Source organism: Monopterus albus, unplaced genomic scaffold, assembly GCF_001952655.1.
Source record: "Monopterus albus unplaced genomic scaffold, M_albus_1.0 scaffold31.1, whole genome shotgun sequence".
Taxonomy (NCBI): Eukaryota; Metazoa; Chordata; class Actinopteri; order Synbranchiformes; family Synbranchidae; genus Monopterus; species Monopterus albus.
The window spans coordinates 4,148,681-4,167,223 of record NW_018127911.1 but is presented as its reverse complement, the minus strand read 5'-3'; the positions used below and the strand labels follow the sequence as shown (position 1 = coordinate 4,167,223).

Genomic DNA, 18,543 nt, shown 5'->3' with positions numbered 1-18,543 from the left:
TTTCTGTCAGATGACGCATCACTTCTCCCAGAAAATGGTTGCAATCCCAAATTCTTTATTATTCTCACGTTTATTTCTTTTGTTTGCATTGGTACAACACAATAAATCAGGTTTGGCATTTTTTTCTCATCACCAGTTTCTTCAATACGGATAAGAAGTTCTTTCAAGTCCCCCAGCCAGACACAAATTCAGTTCCTTTACAAAATTCTGAATTTTACTTGTGATATGGAAACCCAGTTACTTTCAACACACCAGGGTGAAAGGTCCTTTTATCTTCAATCCAATATTAACTTGACCTCTTAAAACTTAAATCCACAATCAGGGATCAGCAACAAGGCTGGAGCCCAGCGGGGTGCCTTAAGAATCCAGCTGTCTGTACGTATAAAAGGCGGGAGCTGTTTGTGATTGCTGTTAAGGAAGACCTTATAAGGACAGCAATAATGTGACAGGCTGTGACTATGCAGCCGTTTATTGAAGGGATCACTCATGCACATACATCCCTAGAGTAACACGGCAAAATAAGGGCACTGAAAAATTCCCGTTTATCTTCAGCCGGGCTAAAGCTTTCCTCAGCGTGGAGAGTAAGCTTAACATGCTTTGCTGTGCATAGTTTTAAATCAGACAAAAAAAGGCAGCAAAAACTCACATACGCTACAGTACATAAACATTATGCAGGATTAGGCTCATTTTAGAGTCAGCTAGAGCCATATGTAAACTTAAGGTACGTTAGCACATAGGGATACAACTATCAACTTTGAATCTGTATGTGAGAACCTCCCTCTCCACCTCCTAAACATATTACATTTATTTTTCAACTGTACTTATAGGTAGGTATAGTTTTATCTGTGGGAAAAAGCCAACAATAGTGACACACATAAAGAAACAGAAAACATAAAGAAACAGAACAAGGAAGAAGAAAGGTACATTTAACCAGATCTGACTGGATGTCAGGAAAGGTTGTTGGCTCAGACCCTTAGTCCCCTACTGTGAAAAGGCCTACATTTTAGGCACATACAAACGGGTGCGCACACACAAGAACATATACACACACATATACTCAGGCTTGGATACCAGAGCCCTACAGTGTGCTGAGCCACACACTGAAACTCACCTTGAAGAACAGATGAGACTGTTTGTGAGGACAATTCAGTAACACACACACACACACGTGAATAACAAAATACATACTTCATACGTATGCCGTATAAAATTTAATGCACGACTAAATATATGAACCGAAGAAGCCTAGAGATGCTCAGACACTGGCTCGAATTCAAAACGTGTCTGAAATAATCACAACTACAGATCCTGTTCTGGTCCAGAAATCTGCTGGTCCTCTAATTATTTCCACCACTAGCACCCTGCAAGCCCAGCTAAAGGCAATAAAAGTCCTGTTTGCATGTGTGCCCACTTCAACTGAGTTGTAATGTTATGTTCACTTACTGTAAATACTTCTGATGAGTATTTTAAGATTTAATTAATGTTCTAATAACTTGTCCAGACAGGACAAAAACTGCTCTGTACTACTGCTGTTATATGCAATGTCCATATTAATGCTCTAAGTGGTAGCCAGATAACAGCATAACAAGCTCAGACATAAGATTCCACTACTAGAGCTGTATAAAATACTTGTCACTGGCTGTGGAAATGTCAGGACATATTACCCAGTCTTTTAAAGCCAATGGAAGCTGATAAAAAGTCTAGTCTATTAGAACAGGGATTTATTATCCTCTCATCACATTACATTCAACCCTTCTGATGCCTGCTTTGCCTTTCACCTTTTCTGATAAACAATCTTAGAGCATTCCTCCTTTTAGCATTCCTCACACTGTGTGGTTGAGGTTGAATGGCTTAGGAGTTACGCAGAAAGAAAAGTAACAAAATCTAGCCTGACAGCAGACAAATGATTTTACAGAGATAGGTTTGATTGGACTGGAATGCTAATGCTGACCTGCTTATTATAGAAGCCCTGTTAAAAGGTTCATGTTAATGTGAATTAGATCTAAGATGGAGCTACCTTGGATAAATAGGATCTAACACAGTGCCAGAGAACTTTCAGCAGTGCAGGAAGGTGAATTATTTGGGGTGGAAGGAAAAAAAAAATCAATTCACATTAGAATCGCAATTCATACCTTCCACGATTCTAAATCGATTCACAAATAATAAAATCAATTTTTGTAATAATGTTGACAGAACGATAAAGGCAGAACTCAACCGCAAAGCCAGTATAGCACACAGAGAGCGGACAGCGTGCACACAAGAGTTGTGTTGTACATCTATGGTTGTAATATTAGTCGTCTTCTGAAAAAGAAATTAATTGTGCGTTGATGACGTGATAATGAGCTTTGAAAGGCAAGTGTGGAGGACTATGTGAATACTTCATAGCCCATCACCAACTAACTGACTTTAGTGTAGCGGAGCAGCAAACATATTAACAAACCAGAGCAGCTCAGCAACACACCCTGCAGCACTTCAGCCAATCTGGTGGGACAAAGAAAAGTTTCTTCACCACCAGGTTCCTACCAGGTTTTTCTCTGGTAGTAACGCTGCAGCATAGATGCTGCTCTCCACTGCTGCAGACGTAAGGTTAACCACAACACAACCGGGTGCTCTGCTTTGTTCTCTCCCCCCTCTCCTTTACAACAAAACACATACACACAAATCAGCAGTGGAAGAAATGGGCTACTTGAAATGATTACTGAAGTAAACGCAGCTGTACCACAATGTAAAAATACTCTTAAAGTACTCATTATGGAGATTGGCATTGGATTTGTTGTGAAGCTGTGTGAAAATGCTGGGATGTAAAATGAATGAAAACAACAAATTTGTTTATATTTAGCCAAAGAAAAGCAGAACAGTACAGGAAGCAATAAAATAAAATTTAAAAAACCCAAGTGACCGTCCCCTCCCACATTACTTTATAAGACAAAACACCATATTTAGCAGTGGGGCACAGAAATGTAGAGTACAGTCTAACTATGCAGATGAAGCAAGGTCATGTGTAGTCCAGCACTGGTCTTGGTGTGGTTTTCATACAGCTCTGGGCTCACTGAGCCTAACACATCAGGAAGCCTGAACTCAGCTAGATTGTCCATCACTCCTCTTTCTGTCTATGCCTTCTATCCCATATTTGTCTGTCAGTCTGTCTCTCCCTCTCCATAACTATTTTTGTGTCTGTGTATACCCCCAAAATGTAGGCTAATGCCCTGAAGAACTGACAGATTAAATGCCAATCTCTGGGTTCAACCAAAACCAGCCCCAAGCATCAAGCTCGGTGTGTGTTTATCTGTGTGTGTGTGTGTGTCTAGCTAGCTACAAATCCATGTCTATGTGCGTCTGTTGGGCTGGGTGAACACAGGCATAAAACAACTGCCTTTAGTAAATAACTCTAAAGGTCACTGCCAATTGCAAATTGTTCATACCTCGCTGGCATGTCCTGTTGAAAAGGAAACATTTCTGGCATTAATGTCAGTCACTTTCACTGTGTCGGTTCTTTTAAAACAACATGCTGGAAGGCCATGATAAACAGCTCCACACATTATAAGAACCATAAAAGGCAAACAATTCACTTGACCACAGAGCATTGTCAGACTTTACTGATTCTTGGAAGAACAGACTAGGCTAATATGTATTTATGTGCTTGTGGGGATGAGCAGTGTGCATGGCTTTCTGGGGTCAGCCTCTGATCCATTATTAATAGTGTGGCTAAGGTTTTGTCATTTGAAGGATTTTTCATCTGACAGATTGCAGCCTCTTCTCTCTAACGCTAGGTTTCAGAAAGGGTTGTTAGTACTTTCAAACACAGATTGAACAATTAGGTCTGTGGAATAACACAAGTAAATGTTGTTCCAAGGTGGATTTTCACTCTAATGATTTTATTTGCCAAACATGACCTTATCAAAAAATGCTGCCATGGACTATAATGTATATTCACCATCTGTATCTCCTCTAAGAGCATACAGTTGGGGGACCTTAGCTGAGAATTCCATCTAGTCGAGTGGTATTTTTAACAAATTATATTTCCTGCAGCTGAATCTCAGGGCTATAGTGAACTAAAGACACACTGTTACCGTCTGCAGCATTTCAGTGAACAAATGCATCCCACTGTGTCATAGTGTCAAGCAACTGTTGCTGCTGTTGCTGAAAAGAGTAGACATATGTTTTATGTATTTGGTTTTTGCTACGTGAAATACAAAGCTGCTTTGAGGAAACACCAGCTCTTTTTAATTGACTAGTCTTATTTATGTGATTTGTCAAATAGAAGGTAAAAAAAAACTCAGCTCTGAACTGCACTGTGTCGTACTGTTGCAAATATTTTTGCATCCAGTCATGAACTATGTATTGATGCTGTATATGCATAAAATTGTGTGAGGGGGGAGATACACACACCTAATACTGTATGTACAGTATTTACATTTATTTATCATCACTGGGTGCTCACTGAGCCAACAGTAGTCTGCATTGTAACCAGGGGCCTTAATACATATTCACCAATCAGCCTATGCAGCCGTCATAAATACACAGTATAGGTGCAGCACTTAAACTGTGGACTACTTCCAAGAGCTCATTCTGTGTGTTATGTGCCCATTTTCAATTAACATTAAAGATTGTTCATTCTTATTGTTAGCCCATAAATATTTAAATTATCTTGAAATGAATGTAAATATATTGAGAATAAAATTACAGAACTCCAGGTTGGGTTCTGATTTATCCAGCATACATTCCCTTGATGATCCACATTACTACACTCAGTCAAGTGAAGAAAACCAACACACATAAACATGCTCACAAATACAGAGTAGTCTCATTACATGCTGTTGAGCAACTGCTCCTTAAATGCATGCTGCATTCATTGATTTCAGGGGTCTCTGACACTGAATTTTGCTATTGATGCCAGCATTTCAAAGCAATGTACACAAAGTATCCACATTAATTGAGTTCCTAGCATTCAGAAGCTGTTCTATTAGCAGTTTTGCTACTGAGTGAGTTCAAGAAGTAGGAGCCCTGTATGCCATCAATCTATAAAAGAAGCTGGAAGGAGCCCCATCTCCCATACGTCATCTCACCACTGCATGATCCAAATGATACACTGTGAGGCAGCATTGACTCAAAACGCAGAGGGCAGTTTAGAGAAGAAGCAGACAGGAATTATTAAGTAAAGAAATTAGTAGCCTTTGCCATTGTCTAAATAATTATAGACAACATTCGCACAAAACTAATTTTGAATCTGGCCGGAGTGTCGCTGAGCAAACTAAATATAGATTTATTCTGAACCAATGAAAAACTTGTGCGCTCACATAAAGCGAATCAGCACACACATGCACACATACAACAGCTCAGAACACTGTGTTTTCAGCCTCAGGACCAATCAATATGGCTGGGTGGTATTTCAACAAAGAATCTGAATACATACGTACACTCCATATCTGCTAGCGTTCTCTCACAGGATAACACTCCATACACATGCACTCGTCTTTCTATAGAAGTGAGGAACCTCAATGACATAATGCATTCACTAGCCACTTACCCTGAATGAATGACTGAATGTCACTTTTGGCTTTTTCCCGTCAGGGGTTGCCACAGCAAATCGTCACACTGACATTTGGCACGTGTTTTATGCCAGATGCCCTTCCTGACACAACCCTGAATCAAAGCCAGGCCAAAATGCCAAAATTTTCAATGCCAAAATGTCCTTACAATGAAGGCTTTTCTCAAAAGGTTGGGCACAACCATCTAAGAGAGGCATTGCAGGTGGATCTAGGAACAGAGATAACAAAAGAACAGTGGGAAGGAGCACATTTTCAATATTTGTCAGAGTCAGACATGGACTAATGCAGTTTAAAAACTCCAAGATATTCCCTTTAGTTAATCCAACCTGTGACCTGCATGGACAGACACCAGCCTCACTGGCTCATATGTTTTGGAACTGTCCAAGTGTCATGGGCTACTGGGTTAAAATCTTCCAACCAGTATCCAAAGTCTTACAAAAACCAATTGCACCAGATCCAGTGCTGGCTATTTGTGGGGTTAACATTACCTCTGCTAAGCTAACAATGTTAGACACCAAACATCAGCGCGTGTCTGCATTTGGGTCTTCCCCTAGCCCGAACCTGATGAACAAGTTAAACAGAGAAATTTGATTTCTTTTGTAATGTTACTAGCACAAAGACTGATCCTGTTAAACTGGGAACAGAAAAATCCACCTACCCATTCAGTCCTGTTCAGACAGGGGTGTCAAACTCCATCACACAGGGCCAAAACTCAAAGCACACTTTAGGTCGCGGGCCGAGCAGGATAAAAATGTATTGAACAGACTAAAACTAAATGTTTTTGCCTTTTTCTCTCATCTGAGAAGGAGACCAGGGCCCTGCAGGCCCCAGGCTTTGATGAACACCTTCAGGCTGCACTCAATTGCTACAGCTTTGCCATCAAGGTACTTGTGGTTTCTCATTTTAGTGCTTGAAGCAACACTTACACTCTAAAATATCTGGAAAGTAAAAGTAGTACTACATTCAGTGCATATTTGTATTATTTGTCGTGTATGCAATTGCAGGTGTACATTGAAATGAACCAGCCTATGATGGCAGCCAGCCTGTGTCTAGAAGTTGGCAATGCACTCAAGGTAAAGCTTTGCATCAGAGCTTCAAGCTGTCCTATAAGATGGATTCACTTGATTTTGCCTGAAGTTTATATATTTCATCTGAGATATTGATCTCAGCTCCTGCTCTGACTTCAACAGGAGATTAACAGACCAGGAGAGGCTATTGTTCATTTTCAGAGGGCTGCAGAACTGCAAACGCAGATGCCGATTGAAGCGCTGCTGTCAATGGGAGAAATGGCCACGTGTAAAATTATCACCCGTAAGTTTGGTCTGTGTATTCTCATCTGATTATGTTGCTGGTGCATGTTCTTTTTGCCTATATATGCTTTGACTTTTTCTGTAGTTGGAGCTGAGATCTCTCATGTTTTGCAGGTGACTATGATGGTGCTTTGTCAGTGTTCACAGAGATGCAGCTGATGTGCCAGGAGAGGGGACTGCAGCTGCCTGGCACCAGCACCCCAGTGGGTGAGTAAAATGATGTTTCAGAAAGCGGTGGCATCTTTTTAAAAAAAAAAAAAAAAAAAAAAAAAAAAAAACACAACACAAAACCAAAGAAAGCCATGCACACACATCCACAATTCCTTATCCCTCACAAATGGTATGGATGCCAACTAAGCCCCCGATCTCCAGAAGTAATAAGCCATCTTTTCACTGTCTCTCTCTCACGACCATGATATGAGACTGCTGAAAGCTCCTGTGCTTCCATTTTAAACCCCTCAACTCATTTAACAGGGCGCTGATTGTTATTTCTGTGACCACTGCCTTGTGGGTTGTGTTTGTGTGTGTTGTTCATAAATAATGCCCCGCATGCCACAGCCATGGGAGATCATTTGTTTTACATACTAATGTACACACACCCACAGTAGTGACAGTAGTAGACAGGATGAGAATGTGGTCTACAAAATGTTTTTAAAATACACAGGAGCTGAGTTAATTCTGCAAGCTAAAAAAAAGCAAAACACCGCCTGAATTCCCCCACACACATCTACTGGTCAGGCTCATAGGTATAGACACAAATGATCATTTTGGATGGATATTTAAAAGGAGATGATGCTCCCTCCCAGCACAGAGGGTGGCCTGGCCAGACTCCTTAACATTAACTTTGAGCCATGACTAAGTGTAAACAGGTAAACAGTTACAATCACACAACTAATATAAATTTTAAATAAAATATGACAATTAAAGCATAAAATGCCATACTCAATACCAATACTCAAACAAGGGACCTACGTATAACTTATCTACATCTACATGTTTTTTTTAACTGAATACATTTAAAGACATTTTTTAGACCACCAGACATGATGCCCCAGTTTGTGAAATTAGACGTGTGGGTGCTTGTGGTACCAGGAGGTGCAAGCATAACAGGCAGTGTGTGACTGAGCACAAGGCCGCCTGTGTGCCTGCCCTCCTCTTTTCACAGCTTCCTCTCTGTCGATCACATGAAGTGAAGTCAAAGAAAAAAACAAAGCCATGAAAAAAGAACTTAAGTGGTCATTTGGATTCTCTATGGTCCCGTACCCCCTCATTTCTGTCTCTGACATACAAGAAGCAAATGATAAAAAGCAAAAAAAAAAAAAAACAACTTTCACATTCCTCGTGTGCGTATCCTTCCCAGTGAATAGAGCATTAATTGCATTAGCATTACAGCTGGGTGATTTCCAGTCAAAGAAAAACTTAGGCATCAACAAGGAAGATATTTTCCAAGTCTTGAAGTATGTTATTATTTAGTGCATTTGAATTGAAAAATTTTTTGCATAAAAATTGGCATGACAGAAAGAGTGAAAGAAAAAGCGAGCATGAAGAGACGGCTGAAGCAGAAAGACAGGAAGATTGCACTGAACAAGTTGGCCAAGTGAAATTGTTCACCCTTGAAACTGTAACATTGGCTTATAACGAGTTACTACATTGTGACAATTCAGACGTCCTAAATGTAAAGTGTGACAGATGATAAATCGCTCTTCTCTGCATTTAGCCTAAAATGCAACTCCTCTACAGTATGAGAGCCAATCCACTAAAAAAAAACACTGCAATGTGTCCATTCAAACATGTCAGATTCTTATCCTGCTGGAGCAATGACATCATTGAGACAGGGGCCTTTTTAAGGTGTCCGAATGTACACAACTCTTTAGAGTTGTGGCCTTGGTAGTGAATGCATAGCACAAAGCAGCCAAAGCAATGTGCAGTCTTCTCCACATTCATTGTTGCTAACAATTATTTTCATTGCCGATTAACTGTTTCAATGACTTAATCATTTTGACCATGAAGTAAAAAAAAAAAAAAGTGAAAACATATTGCCACACCTTCACCATTTCCCAGAGCTGAAGGTAGCATACTTAAATTGCTTGTTTTGAGCACCAACAGTCCAAAACCTAAAGTTATAATCAAGATATAATTCAGTATCAACTAATCTGCTAATCCTTTTGACTCTAAAACTGTAAACTGGAAAAAAAAGAAAGATCAAAAGTGTCAGGAACAACCAACATTCATCAGGACAGTCATCGGCCTCATTCAAGATGGTGACGAGTCGGCCTACAGACAGGTTGAACAGCTGGCCCTGTGGTGTGGTCATAACAACCTGGAGCTCAACACATGGAAGACAGTGGAGATGATACCAGATTTTAGGAGAGTTTAAAATGTTCTCTCTTTACGAACAATATATTAACTGTTCACATAATGGTCACTGAAGTGAGGCCTTAAAGCTGTCCTCAATAACAAAATCCTGATTTCAGAATCATCTGGTGATTTTTTGCTTGTTCGTTCTCACTACAGTACCACAAAAGCACATGCCTGCCAGGTGTATGTGCCCCTGGTGGAGGAAAATTAATCAAAATGCTAAACAGTTTCTAGCTTAATTTCTCAGTGTTTATGCAAATGTGTCTGTTTCTCTGTCAATGTGTGTGCAGTGAAAGATCAGTGAAACAGTGACTAGGTGGAAACTGACATGGGGCAACAAGCTGAAAAGATGCAGACACACTCATCAATGTGAAAATGCGTTTTGTACAGCAAAACCCAACTGAAAAGAGCTTAAATGTTAAAAAGCTCTATAATTACTTTCTGGACTACACTGGATATGTTTGTGTGCACACCGAGTTTTGAAACCACCAAAGCCCTTCCACATTCTAAGTCACGTCACACCATTTGTCTCCTATTTTGGTAAATGGTCTTATACTTGTATAACGCCTGTCTATGCTTTTACAGCACACTCAAAGTGCTTTCACATTATTCGGCCATTCACCCAGTCGCACACCGGTGACATCACCGGGAGCAACTGGGGGTTCAGTGTCTTGCTCAAGGACACCTCGACATGTTGACTGGACAAGCCGGGAATCGAACCGCTAATCCTCCGGTTAGGAAACGACCCGCTCTACCTGCTGAGCCACACACAGATTTATTTGTTTTTGTTTACTTGTTTTTTTTAATATTCTTATGTTCTTATTTCAGTCACCAACCAAACTACTACTGACTGATTTGGTCTACCACTGCTATCCTTCATTTGACAAGATACAAGGTTTCTTCTTCCAGGAAGTCCTGGACAGTATATTATGTAATTGTTTTAATCAAATGTTTTTTGTTTTTTTATCAAATTCTCATGAAAAACCTACAAGTCATTTTTACTGGCTACAAAAAAAATAAAACTAAATTGATGGGCAAGTGTGTATGTAGAGTTTTTCAGTACTTGATTGAGTTTCTGAAGTGGTCCTCTGCAGGGCTCTTTACAGTGCAGCTGTTGAGCAACCACAGGTCTGCTTCTGATGGGTCATCTATAGAAAGAGAGACACTTTTTAGCAAACATAATCACAAAAATGACTGTATTAAGAGAAAAAAAACTTGAAACTAACCAATAAGCGCAATCGCAAAACAAATAGTCTAAAATAGTATTTAACAAAGCAGAGGGCATCCAAAAAAAGCTGAAATACTAAATTGGTCTCTGGCACAGCTCCTTGGTGTCTGAAACATGTAACAGGCGAACACATCCTCAAACAGCCACACTCAGATGATCCCATGGGTCATAAAAGGCTTTAGCCAGTATCTAAATTGTCAATTCAGTTCAAAGTTGGGTGTCATCTTCACACAGAATAGTCTTTTAAGTTCTTTACATTTTTTAAGGGTTTATGAGTTTAAGGTCTGCATGCTCACATCTCATCAAACTGATTTAATACCATGTGCACATGTGTTAGCTTGTGCTGATCCAAAACGCTGATATCAAGAACACACACACACACACACACACACACACACACACACACACATACACTGTTTCTGGTCCAAGGGCAACTATAAAGACACAACACCATTCATCAAATTATTCACAATGAATCACAAATCAAATCAAATCGATTCATTCATCTGTTCATATCCTCACTGAACAGTCAATATATTGGATGTACTTTTGACATGAGCCAAAGAAATATCTAGTGCAGTAGTGCTTGCATTTTAAGGCACTGATGTTATATGTTTCAATCTTTTAGGGCTTTCAACCACCCATTGATGGTGTTAATAGAAAACTACCTTACTTAAATATAGAAACAGCAGTTTGGGCCTTGAGATGTGTTAACCGAGTGCATCAGACAGTAAGCCAGACTCGATGCTCTCATAAAAAAGAAGAACAGCAGCATGTCTAATAAAAATACTAAGACAACATGAGTTACACTGGTCATCAGTTGGGCTTGTTTATCTGGGCAAAAACAAAAACAGAGGCAAAAACATAGGCTACTGAGTAATCCTCAATCTCTAAAATGCAAAAAGCCTTCAATATTGTGTGTGTGTGTGTGTGTGTGTGTGTGTGTGTGTGAGTGAGAGAGAGAAGGATCAAGTTCAGCTGGCAAAGTGTGCCCATTATGCCTACCTTTAGTTGTCTGGGCAACCAACACACACACACACATACACAAACACAGGACTAGGGGGAACTGGTCTCAGCTGTGTGGTTGCTGTCTCCTCTTTGTCCCAAAGGAGGCTTTACAGACCAACAATAACAAGTTCTCCATCAATTTAACACACTCACACACAACACAAATACAGCACAAACATCTGCAAAACAGCCGTATACAGAGTGACCACAACTTAGCAGAGCACAAATAAAAGCTGCACAAAAGGGAAAACTACAGCAAACAGCAATGCAAAAACAGGCTGGGGTTGCAAAGCTTAGATGCTATAATTTTAAAGCTTCTTTTTACTCAACACCTTCTGGAGTAGGTTAAACCTCAAATGAACCAACTCACATATATTGAATTGGCTCAGCACTGACTGTTATTTAGGCCCATATATTAGTCCACCACTTTTTCATTGATTCATACAGTCTGTAAATTGTTATTATGAAGTTACCAAGTAGTAACATAATAATCCCTGTGTTTTTTAAAGCGCAAATATGTGCAATATGACATTAAACAAAAGCAATTAATTAAAAGCCAAACTATAATTCATAAAATCAATCAACAATTTCAGTACTATATTCAGTATTACTCCCATAACCCTTTGCTGAGCTTGCCCATGACACAAGTTATACAAATAGCTCTTGTTCACATGATTTTAAAATCCCTGTTTTTCCATCCCTGGAACAAGGCAGCCATGGATTCTGTCCAAACATCAATTGTAGTTTAATCCCCTAAGGCCCTTTCAGTTCAGGACGTGACAAGAGCAACAGCTGTTCTTGATCCAACACTGGTCTCAGCAGATATGCACTGCAGCAAGTAAAATGGTCTATCCCTGTCCAGTGGCAAAAACATGACACAGTCAAAAATGAGAGGATCTGTGCCAGTTTCACATTTGTGGCAGCCACATGCTCTCTCGTTCAGTGCCACTGCTGCTGCCAGTGAACTGAGGGTCAAGGCCCCCACCAGGCTTGGAAATTATCCGTGGAAGCAGATGCTTCCCAGTTATAAAAGGCTTTTAGATGTGTAATCTCATGGGGAAATGCAGAACAAGGCACAGATGGCAATTTGTTTTTTTGTTTTTTTTTACCTTGTTTTAGTATGTTTGTATGGGAAAACCAACTAATTATTTCTTATAATCCCAGTTCTTGTCATTTCTTGAACTATAGGACAGAAATAGTTCATAAATCCCTTGATTAGGTTTAGGGTAATGTACTGCAGTACTACAGTCTGAACCCCAGAGCTATAGCTGTGATGCAAGGCCATCTCTGGAGGATTGTGTGCTACAACAGTGGGATTAAACACAGTGGGAGAAATCTGACACCCAAGGGAGCTGAGTGTGTTTGCTTTAGTAAGCCTAAGCGAAAGTCTGACGAGAACAGGAAATCTAAGTGATAGCAGGCTGCAGTTTGGTCGGTTACAGTATCTGTTACAGTTTTGATCTTAAGGCTCTGTGCTTCAGCACACTCACTTTAAACTAAAATACTGGATACTACATAAAGGTGCCAAGTCTCAGCTTTAGTTTTAGTAAGTTTAGATCAGTATAGACAGAAATGTGTGGAAGACAGAAACCTTTTAACACATTGTGGCCCAGTTGCAAAGGTTCAAAAATAATTGGATGCTAAGCTACTAAAATGTTTGTTGGGCAGCTGCGACATTAGTTCAGGAACAAAAGAGGTCACAAGTGGCTCAGTGCTGATTAAGAGATGAGATGGAGTTGTCAGAACATAAAATGAGGCTTTAAAAAAAGAGATATCAAAGGTAGTTGCTTTTTCCAAAATCAACAGTTGGCTTCATTTTAAAATAAACAGATGATCTCAGGAAAACTAGAAAAAAAAATACTACTCAAATTAGAGCTGACACTTGGCACTTCAATACATTATTCTATTTCAAATTGAACATACTAAAGTACAGAACCTCAGTAACCAAAGATGTGTAACTGTCCAAATACTTGCTGTCTAGACTGCAGAGTGTTTACCACGTTTCAATACAGTATATATTGAAAGTATTTACATGTACACAGACTGATTAAAATAAGACAAGTAATCTAATTTTAAAGAGCACAAACTAAAATTAGACTTAAATAAAATTTATAATAACAGGGAATATTAAGCCCTGTCTGCCACATCTGTTTCCTGCATTTAAAAGCAAAAAAAGAAAAGAAAAGCAAACTAAAGCTGTTGCAAAGGCTTGACCAAGTATAAATGAAGGTGCATCACCCTGCCTCCTGCAAAAGAACTCAACTCAGTCGGACTGGGAGCCTGTGGAAAATGCAGAAAGCTGCAAGAATCTTTACATGGACCTGATTTAGTACCAGTAGCTTGCAGCTCAATATAAACTCATAAGGTCACATTTTAAATGAGATGTAGCCTCTGCTCTGACATAACTGTGTATGTGAGGTTGAAAAACTGTATGCTGAGGTAAATTAGATGCAGAGCAGGAAAGACTGACATTGATGGTCCAGAAATGACATGAGAAATCATTCATCTTCACAGTTGCCACCACAATTTACTGCCTGGAGACATTCTTATTCCTCCATGAAAATCAGTTAAAGGAATAATACCACAAGCTTATGGAGAGCAGTGACAGTGGCTGTCACATTCTTGGTGACTGCTGCCTCTGCTGAGTGAACTTCATCTAATTTGAAACATATCAAGACATAAAGTATATGCTATCATCCATGGCTCAAAAATACACTGCCTTGGCTATCATTTCATACATGTAGCAGGCTTGAGACCTACTTCCTGGTGTTAGCATGAGCTGGCTAACTTGAGAGCCTGACTGGTTTGTTGGAATAAATACTAAGACAGAGGTGTTTCTGATGCAGTATAAAAGAAAGCAGAAGTCTGGCTAGTTATCTGGTGAACTGTTTGAAATGTCTGGTGGCTACAACAGCAGTTGAAATGTTTGCTAGTGTTAGTGATTGTTTGGTAACAGTCAGCCTGAATTGCCCCGAGTAGATGAAGGGTGTGTCGGGTATGTGGGTGCAGGCAAAGAAGAGGTTGGTCTGGAATGCTGGGCACACTGTTGAGCCTTCTTGGTGTTGTGGGCCCAATTCAACAAAACACCAGTTAGTGAGAAGGTGCCACCCGATGAACCAGTAAACCTGCATTCACTCTTACACCCACAAAGAACTTGCACTGGTGTTGGTGATAATATAGTTGCTTATTGTGGGGCACTGAAGCTTTATGATGGAACAGCCTGACACCTCTTTGGGGCCAAATATTGGGTAAACATCATTTAACCTAAATTATGAGCTTCCATATTAATGGTCTTCCATTCTTTGGCACATTTAATTGTGTATTACTGACAAATTTGGTCATCAGCTACTTCAATTATTCATTGCACCCGTACACGCAATTATCATAAACACAGTCTTAAGCAAACGCATTCAATTGATGCCAGGAACATGATCAAACAAGCAGAAATGCAAAACGATATACTGTGCACAAGGAAAACTGAATAAAAACTGTGGTTAAAGTGCACCTACAGGAAAACAGAGCACTATATGTTGAGAGTCTGGAGCGGACTACCTTCTGAATAATAACTGATGGCTCCCAGCATATGTGTTTTTCTGTTGATCTCTACATCAGTGTGGGAAAGCAGCCTAGGGTAAACTTCAGTGACTCAGCATCAAGTTCCAATAAATTCCTACGACACAAAGAAATGCTTATATTTGTAAATCTATAAAGAGTCAAGTTTGCATAACATTTGCATATGTATGGAAGCACAGCCAATGGCAGGGGTGTGATTTGGTTATTTTTTTCATATCATGGCCATCAGGCAATTACATGGCAAGTTGTCAAAACAGAATGTGGGCAAAAACTTATGACTTATTCTTTTATCTGATGAAGAAAAGGCACAGAGGGCGAGACAAGCACCCTGCTTTATATGTGTGTGTGGTGTGTGTGTGTGTGTGTGTGTGTGTGTGTGTGTGTGTGCGCGCGAAGGTAAATATCTGCGTGGGTGTTGCATGGATTTCTATTAGTAAAATAAAATAATAAAAAAAAAACAGCATGACTTCAAATTCTGTGTACTTATTTATATTCCCCTCACATGCACACACTGACATGTGTAATAATGAGACTTTTTCAGTCAGTGTGCAGGCCACAGATGAAAAGCCTACTTTCGATTTTATCCAATATCAAAAATATATTCCAGTTGACCACAACAGCTGACCCCCAAATAAATTGTTTTTTTTCCCCACTGTGCATTTATGAGTTTCTCCAGTAACAAATATAAGGAATTCCACTAGTCTCAAACAGTTGACCTCACTGCACACAAAAGGGAAATACCATCTGCCTGTGTTTTATTTGTATGTGTACAGAGGTATACCATGTGTGTATGTAGGTGTGCCATATCCCATTCTTTTAAAACACCCCCACTGCACTGACTGAACCAAATGACTAAATCTAATCCATGCGGTTATTCCTGTGTGTGCTTCTGTGCGAGTTTGTGTTAGTGTGATATTCACCCTGCAACCAAATCATACAGGAGAGGCTAGGATATTGAAAACACAGCAACCGAGGTCAGTGTGTGTGTGTGTTTGTGTACACATATTCACAAGGTCATGCATAACACATTTCAATCGCACTACTCCCTAAGGAAATGAGGAGAAAGGGTTATGGAAGCAGGTGCATGTACAAGTATGGATGGAAAGATGGACAAAAGAGAATGAGGAGTAGAGAAAATGCATGTCAGTCGCTCATGGCTCTGAGTAAATGATATGTTGGCATGCAATCTATTGAGTTTCTTTAGTAATATATGCTACAGTAAACAACCAAACTGTTTGTACTCACAATTAAATTATGCAAGAGATCAACTTTATCTCAATACCAGGCAGACTACTAGTGGTTAGCTATTTAAAGAAAAACCTAGAACAGATGGCATGCACAGATCTGTAATGTACAGAGCTACCACAGTGTGGAATAAGTTGCCATCTGTGATCATGGAAGCAAGGCAGGTTTTAAAAACACTAATGGAAAAACATAAAAAAATAATCATAACATTAACTGACTGACTTGAATGGCTTTGATGGAATGTAACTGGATGTGTTGTATGTATAGTTTTTAAGTTGATTTTACTGATGTGAACATGTTTTTGTACATGTGTTAAATGTTGTTTTATACATTATGTTTTGTTGTGCATGGACCCCAGGAAGAGTATCTGTTACCCTGGTGACAGCTAATGGGGATCTGAATAAAGAATAAATATGCCTGCTAGTCTGTATTATATTATAAAATAATAAAAACAGAAAGGATTAAAGGAATAAAGAGCACAGAGAAGCATGGAAGAGGATCACCCTGAGAGAGGAATAAAAAGAGAGTGAGTGTGAAGTGGAGGCAGGTGATAGTCAAGATGCAAATGAGGTTTAAGGATGACCAACAGCTCAGCTAAAATGAGTAAAAGGTAACAGAGCCCCAATGTCAAAACAAGACATGAAAAGAGGAAGGAAGAGAAAAACAGAGTGGAGATATACAAGTGGCAAACAGTGAATAGGGGTGGCTAAAGAGGGAGGACTGGAAGAAAAGGAACTGTAAACAGAAAGAACCCCACTGATCTGAAACAAGACACTGGTTTCCTAATTATAATACAAAACCTTACAATTTGTGGTCAACATGTTTTAGTCCATGTTGGGTTTGTGTGCTCCATTTTGAAATTATATATGTATAGACTTTTTTCAAAAACACAAAAAACACCATGCATTCCACTACATTGGCACACTGTGTCTGTTGAGTTCCCCACAGGTGCGTGCAGCACCCCACAGAGAATCAGAGATGAGGCTCAGCTGCAGGGTCAGAAAGCAGAGACTCACACAAACAATAACAGGCAGAATGGGAATAAGGTAATTTCCCCGCACTTCCACTTATCCACTGTATGCAGATGTGCCAATTCACAAATGAAAACAGTAAACTGGAAATTCAACTCAGTTGTTTACTGTAAACAGACAAACAGCAGCTTTTCATACACAAGTGAGACAGTTTGTGTATTTGTCTGCTTCTCTAAAAGTAGATGGTTAAAACTCTCATACTTCCTTATTAGATTCGATTCCCCACTGCAACACGTAAAAAGGTTATAACGCAATTAAAATATCTACAGGAATTAAACTGCAACTACATATAGTATCTGGATGTAAATCATCTTTTTTACACTGTGAATGTGTCTCAAAGCAATTTTGAAATGTTGTAAAAAGGTTTGCTCTCTTCACTCCATGCTTATCAAGAAGTGTATCAGGTGTGTGTGTGTGTGTGTGTGTGTGTGTGTGTGTGTGTATGGCCAAGGCAGAGGTAACATACATGACATTGCCTTTAAGCCTGAACAACTGAGGCTCTCCTTGTTCATGATGACCACAGAAAACCACAAAAGAATAAGTGCTATCGCCTAACAAAAAAAAGTCAAGGTGTAGCAGCCTGCATGCACCACACCATTTATCAAGAGCTTCAACACCGGAAAATAGGACAATGCTGTATTCTATCGTCTTTGCCTCCACAGGTGGGTGCTTACACATACAATAACAGTGATAAGTGCAGTATCTTAAAGTGCAGGCAACATAGTGGTGCAGCGGTTAGCACCATCACCTGGGGATATTCCCCAGCACCCTGTGTGTCTGCAAAGAATAAACATGTACAGATGATTGATGGATCCTGAAGTGTGTCATGCAGCACCAGTGTTTTTAAAAAGGAATAAAGGAATGTGTTTCAATGATTGTACTGCCACTGTCACACAGTTATATCTAACATCTTAGGTTATGATATGAACTAGGCCCTGAGAATAAATATGAGACACACAACCACAATGAGGTAACAAGGAAAGCTGGCAAGAAAATCAGAACGTTTCACTATATAAAGTATTATGACAAAATTTAAAATCAATGGCCAAAGACACTGTTATAATAATATACACTACACTCTATAGTTGTATAGCAAGATGCAGCCCATAACCAAATAACTATAGAAATATTATTTATTACACTAATCTAATCTAGTTGTGGACACTATGGATTATAATACTGGTGTTCTATGGAAAGGTTCTCGAAAAGCTGAGTAATATTTTGTGCTGAACTATATTTAT

General features: G+C 39.5%; 1 protein-coding gene across 2 annotated transcripts in view; it reads right to left on the bottom strand.

Annotated features, from left to right (window-relative positions):
- cdkal1 (CDK5 regulatory subunit associated protein 1-like 1) overlaps window positions 1-18,543 on the bottom strand; it is a 235,510-nt gene that overhangs the window by 177,757 nt on the left and 39,210 nt on the right. For both annotated transcript variants that reach the window (XM_020596756.1, XM_020596757.1), the window contains exon 4: window positions 10,281-10,365. In XM_020596756.1, the coding sequence (XP_020452412.1) occupies window positions 10,281-10,365 (85 nt within the window). The remainder of the gene's footprint in view (window positions 1-10,280; window positions 10,366-18,543) is intronic.